We start from the raw sequence: 20,282 nt of genomic DNA on the forward strand, positions 1-20,282 counted from the left end.
GGTGCTGGGGCGATACCTTAGGAGGGAGGGAGCGCAGCTCCGCAGGTCCTCTTCCCCCCAGCAAGGAGAGTGGATGGCATCCAGATAAGTGAAATAATTTATATCATTAAAAGACACTTTCATACAAAACCCCAGGCTTGGCCCCCAGGTGGCGAGGGCAAAGTCAGGCAGACTGGAAAATTACAGATCACGTGCTGGAGAAGGGTGGTGGAACCCATCTCCTCCTTCCCTCTGTACACAAGCCCCCGGCAGCAGAGCCAGGACACATCCCTCAGCACAGCTCCTAGCGATCAGGACGCTGCACGCAGAACACTTTGGCTTGGTGGTCACCAGAGGTTGTCACCACAATGGAGGCATCCCTGGAGGGAGACAGGGCTCAGAGATGGGGCTGGGGGCTTCAGGCATCCTTGGGCCCAGCTCCGTTTTGCTCCCCGTTGGGACCCTCAAGTCTCAGCATGAACCTGAGCAACAGAGCCCAGGGGCACCCAAAGGAGACACAAGCCCACGATGGCTCCCCAGCCCCAGTCCCATGATGGAAGGGGTGCAGGGCTTCCCCACTCACTTGTTGACAGCAAAGTCGAGGATTTCAGCCGAGTGCCCTCGGTACTCGCTGATCATCTTCCCTGAGCGCGCGTCCCAGAGCCGCACGGCCCCGTCCAGGCTGCAGGTGTACACCACGGCCGAGCTCTCCTCCCACAGCAACTGCACGATCCCCGACTGCGGCAGGGGGAGGCCACAGGGTGAGGACTGGGGACCCCAGCAAGGCTCAGCTCCCCCCACAGGTTCCCCCAGTGCTGTCTGGATAGAAGGGCCAGCCCCCAGGGCCGGGCTCTGGGGCACATCCTCTGTGCAGGGGCTGTGGCTGCCTTTGGGGAAGCCCAAGGGGGGGCTGAGGGAGAAGCACAAATTGGGAACTGGCCCCAGGAAAGGCCTTGGGCTCCAAGGGAAGTCTTGGCTGGGCCCAAAGAGCACCCCCCAGCCAAAGGGAGCGGGTGGTAGGGCAGTACCTCGTGTTGGCACTTATGCCTCAAGCTCTGTGTCGAGAGATCATAGATAGCCAGCGTGCCATCCAGGTACCCCACAGCAGCCAACGGCATCCTGTAGAAAGGGGAACAGGCATTACATGGGCCTGGGGGAAGCAGAGATGGAAGCACGTCACGGTTGAAGGCAAACCCTCGCGTATCAAGAAGGTGAGGGACAACCTGGTCAGGAAACGCAACAAGACAGAGTCGGTAACCAGCCTGAAGTTCACAAGAGAGAAGACACTTCCTAGTAGGAAAGATCCCGAGCAGCCAAGTCTGGAGTCTATCCTGGCCCAACAGTGGCCCATCAGGCTACCTCAGAAACCCAGCGGGTTGGAGGAAGGACTGATCATGGGGTGTCCCCTGTCCTCCGTGTCACCCCCAAGTGACCCAGGCTCTCCACAGCCAGCTGGGGAGGATGGAGATGAGAAACGCAACAGAGGAAGTGCGAGGGATGGAAACACCCCCTGTAAGATCCCACGCTGAAGAGGGGCTGTCCCCACACTCACACATTACAGAAGCCCAGGGACTCCACCGAGTTGGACTCCACCTCTTCGCTCTCACCACCAGGGGCCTTGGGGGCCGTGCTTTCCATCTTGAACACGCACACCACCTGCGTGGAGGGAGGCTGGAGAGTGGCCGAGGGAGGGGAAGGGACCCCCACAGCATCGAGGTTCCCTTCGGGATCCAGCCCAAAACCTCAGCTCCTCGGAGCAAACAAAGGGGATACCGGCTCCCGCTCCGAGCCCCGCGGGACCGGCCCCGAGCCCCACCGCGGCTGTGTTGGCCGCGGTCGCCTCCTGCTGGCTGCCGGAGGCCACCACGGGCCGCTCGGGGCCGGCAGAGCTGTGAACCCCCCGCACAGCCAGGCTGGTCCCCGGCGGCTCCTGGATCCGCCTGGCGGGCACCCACCTTGCCCGTGGTGCAGTTGACCAGCTTGGCGTTGCAGTCCACGGAGCCCGTCAGGATCAAGCTGCCATCCTGATTGCTGGCCAAGCACGTCAAGGGGTCCTGGTGGCCGTCTTGGCCTGAGGGTGAGCAGGGCAGCCATGAGCTCCGCACGTCCTCCCCATGGAGATTGGGTGGGCCTCAAAACCCACCCTTCCTGCAGCCTCTGCTTGCTCCAGCTCTGCCAGCACCCGCAAGGAGAGGGAAACCCAGTACCAGTCTCCCTCCCCGGCCCTGGAATGTGCCATCTCCCCACCTGTGCAGAGCTCAGAGCCCACTGGAAGGGGATATTCCCCAGTTAGGGAGCACCCCAGGTGATGGAGCTCTTCTGTACCTTTCAGCACATGCAGTGAGGTTCCCTGCTTCAGGTCCCAGATGCGCATGGTCCCATCCTCGTATCCCACCACTGCTCGCTTCCCTGGGTGAGACAAGACAAGAAGATAGAACCAGAGCCCCACTCATCCCTCAGCACAGAGTGGCAGACACAGGAGGACAGAGGTGGCAGCAGGATCTGTCACAGTGCTGGTGACATTTCCCCACCCTGGACAGCGCCCATGCCTCACCGTCAGGCAGGATCCTGCCACACGTGGCTGGGCACGCAGGGCCCTGGAAGGTTTTGCAGTCTCCACTGGGGATTTTCCACATCCAGGAGTTGCCATCAGCTGTGCCTGCCAGAAGGATGTGGGCTTGAGGGTGCCACTCCATCCACTGGGCAGAGAGAACAGGCAGCGTCATGAGAGTTGCGTGTCCCCACCACCACCCATGCTGGCTCATGGGCTTCCCATAGCACCAGGAATCCTACCACTCACCTCCAAGTCCCCCACTTCAAAGGACCACACTTCTTCCTTGGCATCCACTCGCCATACTTTGATAAGCCCAGACATGTCACCGGTGGCAACAAACACGGAGTCATGACTGAAGCCAGCACAGGTGACCGAGTCCTTGTGCCCTAGAGGCATTGGGGGTCAGAGACTGCTCAGGCAGAGCCACGGAGAACAGTCAGGAGCCTGGCTCCAGCAGAGCATTGGCTGGGGATGAGCATGGCCAGGGAGGGACAGGGCTTGAGCAACCCTCGAGCACCTCACCTGTGCATTCGAACAGGAGCTCTCCATCACTCACGCGCCACACAAAGGCCTTGTCGTCCTCCCCACCCGTCACTGCCAGCGTGTTGGTCTTAGGGTCAAGGCTCACGCAGAAAACAGAAGCTTCACAGAAGAGTAAAGAGAGGCCACACAGCTCAGACACTGCTCACACCCCACTCAGCATTCCAGGGGGTCCAAACCCCACAGCCAGCTGAACTCCCAACCAAACCAGTGGGAATTGCTTCCCATGTGCTGTCTGCAGAGCTCAGGGTGCCTCAGGGTGTAAGGGGCTCAAAGGGCTTCTCTACCAGAGTGTAAGGTATAAACCCGAGTTCTGATGGCCATCCTAGGCACAGCCAGGAGCCAGCGGTGTGCAAGGACCTTACTTTGCACCCCCTCAACCCAGTGAACGTCAGGCAGTGGGAGCTGGTCCCGAAGGAGACCCCGGCGGCCACTGCCCGTGCCCCGCACTCACCCGAGTGCAGGGAGAACGTGACCTCGCTGTCATCCTGCGGCTCCATGCCGTCTCCCCCGCCCTCCTCGTCCTCAGTCTCCCACGCCTCGGCATCGGGCTCTTCTCCCCCCTCGTCAAAATCCACGTCCTCCATCTCGTCGGCCAGGTCATCTGTAGGGGGCAGAAGTCAGGGCTCGGCTCGCGGCCTGCCCGCATCGGCCACTGCAGGGCAGGGGGTGTGCTGGGGGGTCCCTGGGGGCCACGACGCCACCGCGGCCAGGAGACCCGGAGCGAAAGAGCCGCACAGCAGCGGGGCGCGAAGCGGGGAAAGGCCGAAGGGCCAGGGGGATCGGAGGGGGAACGGAACAGGCCGGACGCCACGGCCAGGCCGGGCCTGGCCTGACACTGTTGCGGGGCCGGAGCGGGCTCGCTGCCCCGGCTGGAGCCGCTGCCCGGTACGCGGCGCGGAATCCCCGTCTCACCCGGGCCGGGCGGGCCCAGCTCCACCACCTCGATGATCTCCTCATCGCCGTGGAAGTCCACCACGCCCGGCCCCTCGGCGGGCTCCATGCCGGCCTGCCCGCGCGCCCCGCCCCGCCGCCGCCGCTTCCGCCGCTAGACTCACCCTGGCCAATCCCCGCCCGCCGCCCCGCCGCCTCAGCCAACCCGACAGCGTCCTCAATCGGATCCCGCCCCTTCCGCCAGCAGCGCTGGGCAGAGCCCGCCCCGCGGGGTGCCCTCTGGGAGATGTAGTTTTGCGCGCACCGTCCTGTCAGCGCCTGTCCCCGGCACCCCCGCTCGGCGGACTACAGCTCCCGGCATGCCGCGGGGCTGCCGCGCACCTGCACGGATCGCCATGGCGGCGGCGCTCCGAGGGCTGCGCGGTAACGGCGGGTGGAGAGACGCGACCCCGGGGAGGGAGGGACCCCCCGCGGCTTCCCACACAACCACCGGGGCGACCCGAGAGCCGGCCCGCTCCGCCAGGCGGAGGTCGTAGAGCCGCGCCCCTCTGTCTAGGTCCCGTCCTCTAGCGCCCCCTGCCGCCGGGGTGGGGCAGGGCAGGGGTAGGGCTCAGGCTGGGCGCCCCACGCTGCCCCATGGTCGCCTGTCCCTAACCCCTCTCTCCCCGCAGGGCTGCTGTTGGCAGCAGGACCAGCAGCGCGTAGTGCCCGGCCCCGGTGCTGCCTGTCCCCTCCTGGCACACGGCTCCTCAGGCAGAGCTGCCACCGGCCAGCGGGGCCACAGTCCGGCCCGGAGCCTGGCCGTGGGGGGCTCCCCGAGGGGGTGGAGTACATTCCCACCCGCAAGAAGGGCAAGAACCCGATGAAGCCGGTGGGGGTGGCCTGGTGAGTGGCTTGGGTGGCGGGAGAAGCTCGACACCAGGAGACTGCTGCTCTGCAAGGCCTGGGGGGGGACACAAGGGGTCATGGGGGGCTGCAGCGCTGAGCTGGGGGGTGTCCGTGCACCCCAGAGTGGCACAGGGCATTTGTTTCCCACCAGCTCTCTGCATCTTCTGCCCCGTCTGTCCTGCAGGGCCATCGGATTGCCCTCCGGCATCATCCTCTTCCTCCTGGTGAAGCGGGAAGTGGACAAAAACCGCCTGGAGCAGCTCAAAATCCGCCAAAAGATGGCAGAAGCCACCCGGGGCGAGTACGAGTCGGAGCGATACAAGAGGGTGGCCAGGGGGGCATAGCCAGGCTGCCCCCACCCCGAGCCTGGCACCCCAAAGGGGCTGGCCAAGGGGACACCAGCCCCACAGGGCACACAGCACGGGCACCTGCACTCCCTGTGCAGCCCATGGGGTGGGTGCGGGGCTGGATAGAGACAAATAAACATCATCCCTCGTGTGTGGAACAGCTCAGTGCCACTGCAGTCACTGCCTCAGTGCGCAGCCCCAGCCCTGCCTGCTCCCCTGCTCGGGGGGAGGAACCCAGCTGCTCTGCAGCCAGGTGGAGGAGTAGAGGCCAGGGAGGGAGGCCAGCCCTGGGCAGCTTGACCTTGGTTTGTCCATCCCAAAGCAGGGTTTGCGCTGCCCGGGGCCGCAGCCCCCATAGAGCCTGCCCGCAGGGTTCCAGGGCAGTCACCTCCCCAGTGAGACTGGAACAGACTGCAAAATTAAAGTGTTTTATTTAGCAAGTGCAACTTCGTCCATGGCCGCGGCTGCAGGGCCTTGGGAACACAGCTCTGCCACGAGTCCCATCACAGGGTTCCCCCCCTGCTCACACTGCCGCAGCACGGGAACGGGGCATGGCCTGAGCCGCATTTAAGGCACTGAGTGAATGACACCTACCGGGCTCTCCCAGAAATCCCCCAACACAATCCCAGTGCTGCTGCAAGCTCCCTGAGCCCAGACAGGACTGTGGCACTCTGCTACCAGCCCGGCACCGCTGGCATGGCCTCAGCAAGCAGTGCTGAGGCTGGGCACTGCCTAAACACAGGCAGCCGGTTCCCCCACGCTACCCTTGGAGGCTTGTGGGGGTGGGTCAAGGGAAGCCCTTTCCTTGGCAGTCTATGGGTAGGGATGCCAAAGCGTTAGGAGTCTGGTAAGTGGCCATATCCTGTACAGAGGCCAGAGAAAGGGGTGAGGGGCAGCAGGGTGGGGACAGGAGGGGTCCCACGCTAATCGCGGCCCACGATCTGCAGGATGAAGGTGAAGATGTAGATGATGTCGGTGTAGATGGTGAGGGCACCGTAGATGTACTCCTCAGGGCTTAATGTGTTCTTCCTGTTCCCCAGCACAAGTTGGGTGTCATAGGCAAGGAACTGAGGAGGGGCAGAGAGCGTCAGGCAAGCTCCAAGGCAGGGTTCCCCCCAAGTCCCTGCCTGACACCCTCTGCCCACCCCAGCCATCAACTCACCAGGGTGAAGGCGATGGCGCCGATGGCTGCGTACAGCATGTGGAGCCAGGGGACCTGCGTGGGGAGGAGGACAGGGGCAGGGTGAGCCTGGCAGGCAGTGGGCAAGGCAGGGCATGTCCTGCCTGCACCCGGATCCAAGGAGCTGCTGCTGACGCCAACCCACCCTCTCCCTGCGGGCAAGCTGCCTGTGCTGTGGCCAGCACCACACCCTGCTTCCCTCAAAGGGGGGCACCCGAACCCCCCTGCCAGCCCTGCGGACACCCCACCAGCGGCACCCACAGCCCCTCTGCCCCCCCACTCACGTATTTGAAGGAGAGGACGATGGCGGTGACGATGCCGGTCACCATGACCACGATGCCCAGCACACAGAAGAGACCCGGACACGATGTAAAATCAACCTTACAGGGAAGGGAACACACACACACACGTCAAGGGAGAGCCCAGCGTGTCCCCACCACCTGGCTCCCTGTGCCTGACCCCCACCAGGGCAGGGCACATCCCCCTCCTTGCCTTGGTCTGGAAGCAGAAGATGGTGACAATGATGGCCACGATGGCAGTGATGAGCATGGCGATCAGGACAGCGTTGGTCCGGTACATGCTGCAAATGGAGGGGACAACCAGAGTCACCCCAAGCTTTGGTGTCCCCTTCCCGGGGGGTTTCGGTGACCCTCCCAGCCCTGATCCTGGACAGGTACCCTGCTGTCCCTAACCCCAGGGGATCAAGGTGTCCCCTGGCTTCCAGCAGCCTCTCATTTGAGCCAGCTGCATCGTGCAGGACGAGAGGGAGCCCAGCTCCTGTTACCACAGGGCATACCTGGCAATTGTCCCCGTCATCAGCCCCATGGCCAGCGTCTGCAGGAGAGGAGAAGGGTGGGCTCAGTGGGGGAGCAGCCCCATGGAGTGCAGCAGTTCCTGGCTGCTCCCGCCTATTCCCCTATCCCTCCCAGTCGGCATGGGGAGCTGGGTTGCCATGGAGGCACCGCCAGCTCCCCCCCCCCCAACCCCAACCCTATCCCACTCACAAAGATGCTCAGCAGGATGATGTTCCAGGGAAAGCGTCTCCTGTGGGTGAAACCAGGGTAGGGAGGTCAGGTGGTGACAGGGACCATGTTGTGTCCCCCTGCTCCCCATCCCCTAGGCAAACACCCTGCTCCTGATGCCCTGGAGACCTCCCCCTACATCCGCACCCTGTCAGCGCAGTGGTCCCAGCCACCATCAACTCACCGGGGACCCTGGCAGCAGGCGAGCACCAGGTAGGTCACCAGGAACACAGCACTGCAGAGACAGATGAGGGGTGTCAGTCCTGCGATCCCCCCCACCAGGACCCCCAGGGCTGGAGACTGTGACTGTGGGGTGCCAGCTGCTGCAGAGCACCCCAGGATGGGGGGCATGAGGCAGCAGACCCCTACTCACTATGAGGCATAGTAGATGGCGACGTTCCTCTGGACGAAGGAGCGGACAGGGTGGCTGTGGGATAGGAGGGACGAGTGTCAGGGAAGGGGGGGCAGGAACTACTGTCTCCTCAGGACCCCCCAGAGGACAAAGGGCCAGGACCCCTCCCTCTTCAGGTCAAGGCTAAGGAGGGACCCTCCACTCACACAAAGGTGAACACGGCGATGATCCCCACCGTCACCAGGAGCTGCAGGGAGATGATGGCATAGACCTGCAAGGGAGGGGGGGGGGGGTGTCAGCACCTGGCCCACACCCTAACAGGTGCCCCCCACAACAGGTGCCCCCAGCCCTGCAGGACTTGCCTTGCGGATGAAGGTGTGCCGGACTTTCCTGTCATCCCAGTCGGCCGATTGGAATGGGGAGCCATCCCCCATGCCATTGTCACCTGCGGTGAAGGACACCATCAGCACCAGGGTCAGCCATTCAGCGACCCCCCCATAGCACCCCTGTTTCTAGTGCCCCCCTTCCCCCCCCCAAAGAACCCCAAGATGCCCCCACTTACCAAACCGCATAGGCATGGTGGGCATGGCCATCCCTGGCTGGGGGTACCCCCCTGGTTGTGAGTATCCCCCTGCTGTGGGGTATCCCCCAGGCTGCGGGTGGTAACCCCCGGGCTGGGGGTACCCCCCATAGTGGGGGGGCTGGGGGTACCCGGCCGGGGGTGGGGGGTACAGAGGGTTCTTGTCATCATAGGCAGGGGGTGCGCTGGGCTGCGCCATGCCGGCTCCCTGCGTGTCCCACAGGCACCTGGAGGGAAGGAAGAGAAGATGGGGGGGGTCTTACCGCAGGTCCCCCTCCCCAGGCAAGACGTATCCCTGGCGAGTGGAGCTGCAGGGACACAAGGGACAGTGGAGCCCCAAAACCTCCCCCTCCCACTTTAATAGAGACTTGTAATTAATGAGGGTGAGCTGACCTCAAGAGCAGTGGGTCAGTGAGACATGTAGGACAGCCCCAGTCCTCCAACCAGGGCCACCCCATTCCTGTGTCCTGAGTCCCCAGCGCCTGCGTCAGTGGCAGCCACGGGCAGGGCACGGCCACGCGGTGACTCAAGACGCCGCAGCAAGGGGGGGACGTGACCTCTGTGGCCACTGGACCCCACGCTGCCATAGCCGGGGGTACAGAGCACATACACCACGCACCATGCCCCGGCTGGTTCTGGCTCCTGGTGGCAACGTGCTGGGGACAAACAGCATCGCCCTGATCACACCCGTGCAGACCCCACTGCCGCGCTTCCATCCCAGGGTGCACCCACCCATCACCCAGTGGGTCACACAGCAGCTCCGGAATGACAGAGCCCCCCAAGTGCCACCCGCATCGCCTCAGAGGGAGGTGGATGTGTCCCTGCAGAGCCAGAACCCCCTACCCCAGGGCTGTCGGTCCCTCCCTGGCTGCGCCAGCCCCCGTGCAGAGCCCCCAGCAGCCGAGAGCAGCCAGCCCAGGCCCAGAGCCAGCGGCTGGGCTGGGTGCCGGGAGGAGGAGCAGGAGGAGCAGGAGGAGGAAGGAGGCAGGATCTCCAAACCCTGGAAAACAACAGCACTGCCAGGAGCCAGTGCCAGGCCTGCCACCCCCCAGTGCTGGCAACTGGGGATGCCCACACTGAGCCCCTCACACAGCAGGGATGTGATCCCAGGACAGTCCCTGGGAAGGGACAAGGACCCAACCCCAGACGGGAATAGGCTGGGTGGGAATGGGCACTTCCTCCAGTGTGACGCCAGCTCTTCCCACAGCCAGGCTGGGTGGGCCACAGTGCCGGGGTTCAGTGCCTGCCCCTCCGTCCCTCCCACCTTCTGTCTGTCCCAGCCACGCCATCTTTCGCCATCGCCATGACAGGGATACCAAAAATAACCACCGCGGCAGTGACCAGTTGGGAAGTTTCACTTTCCCTGCTCTGCGGAGTCCCAAAAAGCACACGGTGCCCCTTGGCACCACCTCCTCTCTGAGGACAATGAGGGCCTGAAACAGGGGCCTGACCCCAGGAAAACCCCCATGACCGGCACCTGGTTAGGTAGGACCGGAGTGCCCAGGAGGGACCCCAGGGGAAAGGGGGCTGTATGCAGCCAGGACACGGCCATCAGGGCATCTCACCCTGTGCGCACGCCAAGCACCCCATGGCAGGGCCTGCTGCCTGCCCCAGCCCCCCCTGTCCCGCCCCAGCGGGGTGGCCTCGGGGATGGGGCAGGAACCAGCCTGACGGGTCCCTGCGGCCGCCGCACCCAGGCAGGCAGGCAGCACCCTGCGCCCCCCCAGCCGCGGCACTGCAGGGCTCTGCAACCACAGGTTGCCAGCCAGAGGGCCACCAGGGCTGGCTCGGTGGCCCCGCCGTGACGTGCCGCCCCCGGGGACAGGGTGCTGCTCAGCACAGCACCATGACTCAGCACAGATAAGGCACATGTGGCAGGACCCAGGGCACAGGCGGCTGTCACCCCCAGCACAGCCCCCAGATGGACCGGGCAGTGTCCCCAGCAGAAACCCCAGTGTTTTGGCTAGGCTCAGTCTCCACCATCACCAGCTCCACAGGGAGCCTGGGTGCCAAAGGCCACCTTGGGGGGTCACCAAGGTTTGAGGTGGGGGCCAGGGCTTCCTGCTTTTCCCATGGCTTCCCATGTTGAGGCTGCCTGGAAAAGCTGCTGACTTCCTAGGCGAGCCTGGAAGCTCCCACCAGGATGGTACAGCTTGGTACGGCACGGAGCTGCTGACAAGGGTGAGACAGGGAGGACCCCGTGGTACAGCATGGCACGGCTTGGTACTGGTACAGCACAGCACGGCCTCGTACAGCACAACTCAACTCAGCCTGGCTCAGCCCAGCCCTGCTGAGCGAGAGGGTTCCACCGCCACCTCAGCCGGGATCCCTGCTGCCTGCCCCCGTGCCGCTCACACAGGGCACGAGTTCAGCATCACCACTGCCCCTCACTGCGGGCGGGTACCCCACGGTGCCACGCCATACCCCGCCGTGCCCTCACCTCCTGAGACACCCCACCGGTCCGCGGGTTCACCCTCCACAGCACAAAGGACGGTGCTCCCTCCCGACCACCCCACACTGCGCCTCGGTTTCCCCCGTGGGGTCGGGAAATCAGAACCAGCCCCACAGCGGGGTCCTGTCCGTGGGGTCCTGCCCTCCGTCCCTCCCGCGGGACCCCGCTCCGGCCCAGCTCCCCCGACGCGCCGAACCGCGACCCGAAATGTCCCCCACCCCAGGGATGGGGGTGCGGGGGGTGGCAGCACGGCCCCGAGGTTCAGGACCCGGCCTCCCACCCTCACTCAGTCCCCTCTGGGACACCGCCCGCTGCCTGTGGCGCCGGAAGGCGGCGGGATAGGGGGAGTGAGAGAGGACCCGAGCGGGGGGAACCCGCGGGGGGCAGTTGGAGAAAGGGGAGAGGAACCACCAGGATGGGGGGTGGTCCCCCGTGTCTCACCCGTGTCAGCGGCCCTACGCGGGAACCGGGAGCGGAACCGGGTCAGCCTACCTGCTGCGCACTGCTCCGCCGGGCGGCGGCCGCTACCAGCCGGGACGGGGCAGACGGGGCGGACGGGGCGGGGGAAGGCACCGCCCGCCCTCCCGCCTGCCGCGCCCCCCCGCGGCAGCTCCGCGCTGCTGCGCCCCAGGGGCCGATAAAGCGGGGAGATAGGGGGGCGCTGCCTGGGACGGACCCCGCCAAACCCCCCCCCCTCTCGCCCCGAACGGGACCCCAGCCGCACCCCCGGGATCTCTGACGTCACGTCAGGACCCCCCTTTTCTATGCTGTGACGTCATCTGGAGGACACCCCTTTCGGCGCCGGGAGGGTGGGGAATCCTCTCCTCGCCGCCGCTGACGCTTACGGGGCGGGGGAACGATCTTCATCGTCCCCCCGCCCCGGTTCCACGCGGCAGTGACGCGCCGTGACCAGCAGGGGGCGCGGCGGCGACGAATGGGCGTGGCCGGGATGGCGGCAGCGTGACGCACACGGGGGGGCGTGTCCGTGGCGGCATGGCCGCGGGGCGGGGCGGGCGGCAGCGGGGCCATGGCTGGGCTGCGCTGCGGGCTCTGGCAGCCGGTGTGCGTGGGTTCGCGGCCGCCTGCTTGCGCCGCTGCCTGCCCCTCCGCCGCCTCGCCTGCCGCGCCGCCGCCTCATTCATGGCCCTCGCTGGCCCGCTGCTGTTCCGCGTGGGGTGAGTGCCCGCCGCTCCTGTACCCCCCGCCGGGAGGGAGCTGCCGCCGCCCGCCTTTGTTCTGCGGCCCGTCCGGCCCTGCTTGCGCGGCGTCCTCCTCTGGATTGCACCAGGGCCAGCCCGGTGCGCTCCAGCACCGCTCGGGTGTTCAGCCCGCCCGGCTGATGGGGATGAGGGCAGGCGGTGTCAGCCCGCTTACGGGGATGCTCCGCAGGGCCGGGAGTCAGCCCTTGGCTCCCCAGCACGGTGATGATCCCCCTCGGACGTGGCACCCCATCCCGGTGCTCCTGCCCTCGGGTCTAATCATTAACCCACCCGCTGCCCCCGCCGTGGCCTTGCTGGCAGGAGTCCCCCGCTTCGGGTTCCCAACCCCCACGGCTGCAGAGAGGCCCGGCTCCTGCCAGGATCCCTCCCCGGTGTACCTGCCGCTGCCAGCGTGGAGGATGTGGCCATCAGGGACGTGCCCTTCGCCCCGGAAAGGGCTTTGCAACCCTGGTCTTTGCATGGCCTTCATGGTCCCTGTCCCCAGCCCCAAAATGCTGCTGTATAAATGGGGCGTTCCCCTGAGCCCCCACTCTGCGTCTGTTGCACCCCTGTGTAGAAATGCTGAGGGAGCGTTTCTTGCTTCCCTTTTCCTCCGCCTGTTTTTCTCCTTCTTCCCTCTTCCCCAGGGCCGTGGCACCCAGAGGAGGTCCTCGGAGTGGGGTCAGCCCTGGGCACGGCCCCCCCCCAGTGCTGAGGGAAGGGGAGGGCAGGTAGGGGTACTCTGGCTGCAGGCAAAGCCGTGGGGCTCCATCCCTTCGTGGTGAGCAGAGCCATCCTGGACAGACGGATGGGCAGATGGACACCCTTGCTGTGATGCCTTCCCACCCTCCTTCCCCGTCCTTGCTGCCGGTAGCAACTGCAGGGAAACCAACTCTGCTCTCTGCAGATGCAGGGCAGTAAAGTGGGAAGAACACCACTTCCATCCCCTAAGGTGTGAACGTGACCTTGTACATGTCTCCCGTGGGGGTCCCGGCCCAGGCAGCAGCCCCCTCACTGAATGAGCCCCTTGGGGGTGCTGTGGGTTGATGCCAGGGGTGTCTGCCCCCCCTTCCCCAGGTACAGCCTGTACACCCGCACGCGGCTGGGCTACCTCTTCTACCAGCGGCAGGTGAGGAAGGCCCGGGAGCGGTACCCAGACGGCCACTCCGTGTCCCAGCCATGCTGCTTCCCTGGTGAGTCCTGAGACACCCCGCGGGGCCCCATCATGTCCCCCAGCACTGGCGCTGTGGGGAGAGGAGGGATTTCCATTGCCACATCACCCGAAGCGTGTTTAACTGAAAACTGGATTTAAGACATGGGCAATTTGCCCTGCCCACGCAGTCTTTCCCGCATGGGGGTCATGCCTGGATGTGTGCCTGTCTGTGCCCCACAGGGGTGAAAATCCTGCCCATTCCCGTGCTTTCCAACAACTACAGCTACCTGGTCATCGACACCAGCTCTGGCCGTGCGGCTGCCATCGACCCCTCTGACCCGCTGGCTGTGCAGGTGAGGTCCCTGCAGCCCCCCCAACCTGCTGCTTGGGTGTCCCTGCTTGAGGGGGGTGGGGTGTCTCTGGCTTTTCGGGGGGCAAAGGGTTCAAATGTGCTTCTCATCTGCAGTCCTTGGTTCCTGATGCAAGGCTGGAGGGTGGCAGGGCCCATTCTCAGCTGAGGAGCTTGGGGAGATTTAGGGAGAGACTGGTACTTGGGGTTTTGTGTCCCTCCCTAATCCCTCTGTCCCCCCTATTCCCAGGCTGCCATTGAAAAAGAGGGGGTGATGCTGGAGGCCATATTCTGCACCCACAAACACTGGTAAGAGGCAAAGAGGGGACACTGAGTCAGTGGCTGCTGTGGAAGGTGCCCCAGCTGAGGTGAACCCCAGCCCGGCCCTGGTTGGGGAGGGATATGGGGGGACACATTCAGGGGCACTGACCTCCCTGTCTGCAGGGACCACAGCGGGGGGAACGCGGAGCTCTGCCAGCAGCACAGCTCCTGCAAGGTGTACGGCAGCGCCCTTGATTCCATCCCAGACCTCACCAAGTAAGTCCCGTACCCTGTACCCCTCCCAGCACCCCTGTAAATTTGGGGTGGGCTTCACCCCCATCACTATCTGCTCCACCCACCAGTCCATCCCCCAAACACCACATCGCCCCCTTTGTGGCTGAGACCTGGCACACTCACAACACCGGTGCGCCAGAGAAGGGTTGCACTGGGAGGTGGCGGGTTTGAGGTGCTGGGGTGGAGACACAATACCCTGACCGTGCATCCCTGTGCCCGGAGCAGCCCACTTCCAGACAAGGAGAAGGTGAGCGTGGGCTGCCTGACCTTCCAGGCGCTTGCCACGCCTGGCCACACCGTGGGCCACATGGTGTACGTGCTGGATGGGGAGCCCTTCGGCGGCCCCCCCTGCCTCTTCTCCGGGGACCTCCTCTTCCTCTCTGGCTGTGGTGAGTGTGCCTGACCCCATTCCGGGTTGATAGCAGGTTCCCACCCTGGGAAGAGCGTGGGGGGACCCCCCAGTCCTTCCCCCCCATGACAGGCGGTTGCATGGGGGTCCAGGCAGGCTGTTTGAGGGCTCCGCTGAGACCATGCTCGCCTCCCTGGACTTGGCCATGGGCTTGGGTGAGGACACACTGCTGTGGCCAGGTGAGTGTCCCCAACAGTGTGGCAGAGCCATTGGTGTTCCCCTAGCTCCCGCTGGGGAGCTGGTGGGGGGTAATGCTGGGGGGCATGGGGGTCCACAGGCCACGAGTATGCACTGGAGTGCCTGACCTTCGCCAGTCTCCTGGAGCTGGACAACCCTGCACTGGACCAGAAGTGGCAGTGGGTGATACAGCAGCGCCAAGAGAAGAGGATCACGGTGAGACTGGGGGGCCCTGACTAAACCCCACCACCACCGCCTAAGCCCCTCACAGGGTTCCCCATCACCCCTCTTACATGGCAGGTGCCATAGGGGATGGGGGTGCTGGGGGAGATGTCCTGGCTCCCTGATGGGGGTGCTGAGACACTGCCCCCCTCCTCTTTGCCCTGCAGTGCCCCTCCACGCTGGGGGAGGAGCAGACCTACAACCCCTTCCTGCGGACCCATCGGCCGGAGCTGCACGCAGCGCTGGGGCTGCGGCAAGGCGCAGGGGAGCACCCCAATGCCTTCCGTGCCCGCGTCCTCAAGGAGGTGCGGCGGCGCAAGGACCTCTACAAAGCCCCCTAATCACCCCCTGCCCGGGCCCCATTCCCATGGGCTGGGTGCTGCCCTGGCACAGGCAGGAGCCCAGGACCGTGTGGTTTGTTTTGCTGTGAATCTCCCTCCTCGGGTGCAGTGTTTTCAGGGGGGTGGGGGAAGACTGGCCACCCCATAAGTGATCGCTGCCTTTGTTCCCCCAGACTTGGGGGTCACCAGCTGTTACACAGAAGCTCCTTGATCCCCTTTCTGGGGGTCTGTAGCCCCCCCCCCCCTCGCCCCACTGTTTGGGGCTGTAGCAATGGCACCAAGGGCTTTTTGTAACCCTGCCCTAACTTTTTGGGAGCCCCCAATTCCTCCCCCTGGCAGCTCCCACTGCTGTGGATCTCCTCTGGGGAGTCTGGGATGGAGCCAGCAAGGTGAGCAGCCCAGTACTACCTCCAGGCAAGGGGCTCTTCTCCAGCACCCCATGTTTGGGGCCATGGGGCCACACTGGGTGGGAGCGGGGATTACTGCTGTACTGGGGACTAGAGTGTGTCGTCCCGTCCCATCCCGCCCCCCAAATAAAGGACTATTTGGTAGAGTTATACCTGTTTGGCCTTATCCCTCCGCGGCTCCTTTAAGAGGCGGGGCCAGGCCGTTGCTATAGGGACCGCTGAGGCGTCGCTGGGGAGGGCACCTGGGTCCGGCGCGGCAGGTCTGGGGCTGGGGCTGGGGCTGGGGCGGGTGTTGGGGGCTCCTATGGGGCCCGGGGGAGGATGTGGGTTCCAGGAGCCCGGGGGGGGTCACATGTAGGCACTGAGGTGTGCCGCGGTCCGGTAGCAGGAGCCCCGCGGCGAGAGATGGAGCCCCCCCCTGACTGCCCGCAGAAGACCCCAGCCCTCGCAGAGGAGACTGCCAAGTTCCTGAACCGCATCGGTGGGTGCCCACACCCCGCAGCCGGTGCCCGGGGGTCCTCGGGGCAGGGTGGATGGACACACACACGCATATGGGGCCGGGTTCATTGGGAGCGGGATGGCTTGAGGGGGCTTGGACTGGGCAAGTGGTGAGGGGCTGGGCCCAGCCTGCTCGGAGGGGAAGGGGAGACTGAGGCGGGAGGTTCCTGGGCAGGCTCCCCTTGGGCAGGGTGACAGTCCTTCCGGGCAGGGTGACAGTCCTTCCAGGCAGGGTGACAGTCCTTCCGGGCAGGGTGACAGTCCTTCCAGGCAGGGTGACAGTCCTTCCGGGCAGGGTGACAGTCCTTCCGGGCAGGGTGACAGTCCTTCCGGGCAGGGTGACAGTCCTTCCAGGCAGGGTGACAGTCCTTTTGGGCAGGGTGACAGTCCTTCCGGGCAGGGTGACAGTCCTTTTGGGCAGGGTGACAGTCCTTTCAGGCAGGGTGACAGTCCTTCTGGGCAGGGTGACAGTCCTTTTGGGCAGGGTGACAGTCCTTCCAGGCAGGGTGACAGTCCTTTTGGGCAGGGTGACAGTCCTTTCAGGCAGGGTGACAGTCCTTCCGGGCAGGGTGACAGTCCTTCCGGGCAGGGTGACAGTCCTTCCGGGCAGGGTGACAGTCCTTCCAGGCAGGGTGACAGTCCTTCCGGGCAGGGTGACAGTCCTTCCGGGCAGGGTGACAGTCCTTCCGGGCAGGGTGACAGTCCTTCCGGGCAGGGTGACAGTCCTTCCGGGCAGGGTGACAGTCCTTCCAGGCAGGGTGACAGTCCTTCCGGGCAGGGTGACAGTCCTTCCAGGCAGGGTGACAGTCCTTCCGGGCAGGGTGACAGTCCTTCCAGGCAGGGTGACAGTCCTTCCAGGCAGGGTGACAGTCCTTCCGGGCAGGGTGACAGTCCTTCCAGGCAGGGTGACAGTCCTTCCAGGCAGGGTGACAGTCCTTCCGGGCAGGGTGACAGTCCTTCCAGGCAGGGTGACAGTCCTTCGGCAGGGTGACAGTCCTTTCGGGCAGGGTGACAGTCCTTCCAGGCAGGTGACAGTCCTTCCAGGGTGGTTGGGGGTGGTTTCCAGGCAGGGTGACAGTCCTTTCGGGCAGGGTGACAGTCCTTCCAGGCAGGGTGACAGTCCTTCCGGGCAGGGTGACAGTCCTTCCGGCAGGGTGACAGTCCTTCCAGGCAGGGTGACAGTCCTTCGGGGGTGGTTTTCGGGCAGGGTGACAGTCCTTTCGGGCAGGGTGACAGTCCTTTCGGGCAGGGTGACAGTCCTTCCAGGCAGGGTGACAGTCCTTCCGGACAGGGTGACAGTCCTTCCAGGCAGGGTGACAGTGCTTCCGGGCAGGGTGACAGTCCCGGGCAGGGTGACAGTCCCGGGCAGGGTGACAGTCCTTCCGGGCAGGGTGACAGTCCTTCCGGACAGGGTGACAGTCCTTCCAGGCAGGGTGACAGTGCTTCCGGGCAGGGTGACAGTCCTTCCGGGCAGGGCCGGGGGAGCTGGAGCAATGTCTGTTCACCGAAACGCTGGACGTGGTGGCGGCTGAGGCCCAGCCCAGGGACGCGGCGTGGGGCCAGTGGTGGGTGTCAGCCCGGTGGGCACCGTACAAGCGGGCGGGTGAGCCGGTGCGGAGCTGCGTCCTGGTGCAGGCCGGGTGCTGCCACAGGCAGGATGAGGTGCCAGCCTCCAGCAGCCTCGAAGGTGAGGTGGGGTGCAGTGTGGGGTGTCTCCCCGCATCCCAAGGGCTGGACATCCCCATCCAACCAGCCCTCGGGGCTGGGATGGTGGGCTGAGTGTGGCTCTGCTCTGCCAGCCTATGTGACCCCAGAGATGGAGACCCTGGAGCAGGAGGAGCAGGAGCGCCTGGAGGTGACTGGGGTGGGGGTGGCATGTCCCCTTTCCCTGTGTCCTGCCCCCTTGTCCTGGGATGAGTACTGCGGCGATGCCCTCTTGGAAGCTTCACTCCACACAGCATCGTTGTGGTGTCCCCTCCCCAGCTCAGACATCATCTCTGTTCTAACACCATGGTCTGCATCCCCTACTCTGGGTGGCAGCTGGGGCAGGAAGCTTCTTACAATGCATCTGGTGTGGTACCCTGATTGAAAGGGGTGCTGGGGTGTGCCGCCTCAGAGATGGGGCTCCCTGGCTCTACCCTCTGCCCTGTGACCCTACCCCTCCCACAGCGCAGACCATACCCCATACAGAGGAGGATCCACATGGTGAGCCACCAGCATGGGATGAGTGTCACAAAGACCCTCCAGGAGGGAGAGGTGAGGTTAGGGGTGGAGTGTGTCTCCCCTCTGTCCCCCAGATGGGTCATATGGGGGGGGGAGCACCCTCCAGCCTCTGGTGGTGCTGTGCCTGGGGGCGGTGGGGCTGTGGCTGTCCCATGAGGTAGCTGGGTCCCTCTGCAGGCAGAGCCACAGTGCTGGAGCTTCATCTGTAGCCGGGTCCCTCTGCAGGCAGAGCCACAGTGCTGGAGCTGCATCTATAGCTTGCCGAGGTGCAGGGGCTGCTGCCAGAGGGTGCCAGTCTCTTGCTGCTGAGGGTGCTGGCATGCCGGCGGGAGGTGCCTCCCGGCCTCGTCTTCCCGACCATCAACACCGAGGGCCAGCTCTGCACCGCCAGCTACGTGAGCCGCCGTGCGGGGGAGCCCGTGGGATGGGGCTGCGGTCAGGTTGGGGGCGCCAGGGTGGGATGTGGGAGTGTGGTTGCCAGCCCCGAGGGCACGGGTTGGGCCCCGGGATGACTCCAGGATGGGGGTGACCCCTGGCTGTGCCGCCGCAGCGTGCCCTGGGTGTGCAGCCGCAGGCGGGGGGCTCGGCGGAGGCAGAGGTGTTTGGGATCGAGCGAGCCGTGCACTTCGGCGCGGGAGCCTCCACCGTCTGGCACTGCAGCTTCCTCCCTAGCGGGTACGGACCGGGGAGGTCGGGCCGGGGCACTCCCAGCCCCGCGGGGACCCATCACTGGCTCTTCCCCTCGCAGGCGGTTGGCTCGGCTGGTGCAGGTCGGCAGCCCGATGGTGATGCGTCTGCAGGATGAGCCCGTCCCCGCTACGGAGACAGGTACAGGACAGGCAGAGGTTCCCCAGCACGGGCAGCCCTTGCCCGCTGTCTGGCAGCCAAATAGCGAGTACCCTGCCCTGCCTTCCTGCTGCCAGGTGGAGCCAAGTCCCAGCCCCCCTTCCGAAAGCAGCCCCTGGACTGGGAGGAGGACATCCAGCTCTTCTCCTGGTTCCTGGACAGAAAGGTGAGACCGGGGGACATGGGGTTGTGCCTCCTCCCAGCAGGGTCACCCGTGAGGTGCCCAGGGGTCGGGGAGGGGGAAAGCAGGGTGGCCAGCATCCTTCCCAGCACCTCCTCAAGTGTGGGAAAGGACCCAGGCATCCTGCACCCCCCCCCATGGCGCAGTGCCTGAGAGGGGACATCAGTGCCCCTGCCCACCCCATCGCAGGGGGAGCTTCAAGAGTACCACACTGCCTACATCCAGCAGCACCCCGAGCTCCAGGTACTCCTGTCCGACTTCCTCGTGGCCCTGCTCCTGCAGCAGCCCCAAGACCCTGTCTCCTTTGCCGCAGAATTCTTTGCCCACAAGGAGCCCCCCGAAACCCCTTTTACATCCTCTAGGGCTGCCAACCCCAGCCCCTCACCTTCCCACCCTGCGGCTAACAGGGAATAAAGCTGCCAGCGCTGCCTGTCCAGGCTTGTTTGCTTTGGGGAAACCGAGGCACGAGGAGTGCAGGGGTGCTGAGGTGTGTGCATGCCGGTCTCTGGAAGACCCCGTCCCTCTCCCGGCTGTTCTAGCCCTTGCACCTGAGGCAGACCCTGGAGCAGGGCCAGGCTCTCCTCCCCATGCCCATCACCACATCTCCATGGGGGCAGACCCCAGTGCCCACCTCTCCGTGGGACGCAGCCTGGCTGGCAGAGGAGTGCCCTGAAGAAGCAGCCGATACTACCCAAGCACCCATGGGTGCACCCAGAGTGCTCCCCTCCCACCTCCACAGCCAAGAGGGGTTCTAGGCATGGGGTGCCCTGCTTTTGTGGGTATAGCCTGACCTGCAATGGTACTGATCCCCCATCACTGGGGTCAAGGTCCCCAACCTGCGGGTGGTGTGAGCACCCTGTGCTGCAGAGCCTGCAGCTGAGCGTGCTTTTTGACCTCCTCACATGCTTGTGCAACACAGGCCTGCTTCCTCCTC

At 65.1% G+C, this 20,282-nt stretch overlaps 5 protein-coding genes across 6 annotated transcripts in view; 2 read left to right on the forward strand and 3 right to left on the reverse strand.

The window, feature by feature from the left end:
* Positions 1-18,102, reverse strand: part of TNS1 (tensin 1) — a 118,055-nt gene extending 99,953 nt beyond the window's left edge. Inside the window, exon 1 of the mRNA XM_061370207.1 lies at positions 18,089-18,102. The gene's annotated coding sequence lies outside the window, so the exon portion shown is untranslated. The remainder of the gene's footprint in view (positions 1-18,088) is intronic.
* AAMP (angio associated migratory cell protein) lies at positions 86-11,894 on the reverse strand. 2 transcript variants are annotated; one of them, XM_061370220.1, is made up of 12 exons: positions 11,889-11,894; positions 3,989-4,079; positions 3,528-3,677; positions 3,056-3,175; positions 2,780-2,919; positions 2,534-2,678; positions 2,305-2,388; positions 1,935-2,050; positions 1,532-1,635; positions 1,008-1,098; positions 563-717; positions 86-359 (listed from the first exon to the last, which is right to left on the reverse strand). In XM_061370220.1, exons 2-12 carry the CDS (start codon positions 4,074-4,076, stop codon positions 284-286), a joined length of 1,269 nt encoding a protein of 422 aa, XP_061226204.1. In that variant the 5' UTR covers positions 4,077-4,079; positions 11,889-11,894; the 3' UTR covers positions 86-283. The 2 variants fall into 2 exon arrangements, with proteins under 2 accessions (XP_061226204.1, XP_061226203.1); XM_061370219.1 differs by lacking the exon at positions 11,889-11,894 and having other exon boundaries at positions 3,989-4,112.
* On the forward strand, positions 4,290-15,520 carry PNKD (PNKD metallo-beta-lactamase domain containing). Its single transcript, XM_061370224.1, has 11 exons — positions 4,290-4,390; positions 4,639-4,852; positions 5,040-5,156; positions 13,065-13,180; positions 13,381-13,493; positions 13,740-13,798; positions 13,934-14,026; positions 14,270-14,433; positions 14,546-14,632; positions 14,731-14,846; positions 15,020-15,520. Exons 1-11 carry the CDS (start codon positions 4,327-4,329, stop codon positions 15,191-15,193), a joined length of 1,317 nt encoding a protein of 438 aa, XP_061226208.1. The 5' UTR covers positions 4,290-4,326; the 3' UTR covers positions 15,194-15,520.
* TMBIM1 (transmembrane BAX inhibitor motif containing 1) lies at positions 6,102-11,430 on the reverse strand. Its single transcript, XM_061370221.1, has 12 exons — positions 11,281-11,430; positions 8,319-8,563; positions 8,119-8,201; positions 7,963-8,027; positions 7,778-7,831; positions 7,589-7,639; positions 7,387-7,426; positions 7,179-7,216; positions 6,875-6,962; positions 6,667-6,762; positions 6,365-6,418; positions 6,102-6,269 (listed from the first exon to the last, which is right to left on the reverse strand). The coding sequence occupies exons 2-12, from the start codon at positions 8,533-8,535 to the stop codon at positions 6,126-6,128; spliced, it is 930 nt and encodes a 309-aa protein (XP_061226205.1). The 5' UTR covers positions 8,536-8,563; positions 11,281-11,430; the 3' UTR covers positions 6,102-6,125.
* CATIP (ciliogenesis associated TTC17 interacting protein) lies at positions 15,807-19,779 on the forward strand. Its single transcript, XM_061370225.1, is given in 11 exon segments — positions 15,807-15,860; positions 15,989-16,081; positions 17,573-17,785; positions 17,898-17,953; positions 18,268-18,354; positions 18,499-18,534; positions 18,588-18,716; positions 18,872-19,044; positions 19,046-19,149; positions 19,245-19,333; positions 19,538-19,779. Coding segments are annotated over 10 exon segments (1,188 nt in total). The 5' UTR covers positions 15,807-15,860; positions 15,989-16,005; the 3' UTR covers positions 19,763-19,779.
* Positions 19,780-20,282: the final 503 nt, after the last annotated feature.

The sequence above is a fragment of the Neopsephotus bourkii genome, unplaced genomic scaffold (assembly GCF_033783945.1).
Source record: "Neopsephotus bourkii isolate Nb327-2 ecotype Australia unplaced genomic scaffold, CSIRO-AGI_Nbou_v1 NB_1526, whole genome shotgun sequence".
Classification (NCBI taxonomy): Eukaryota; Metazoa; Chordata; class Aves; order Psittaciformes; family Psittacidae; genus Neopsephotus; species Neopsephotus bourkii.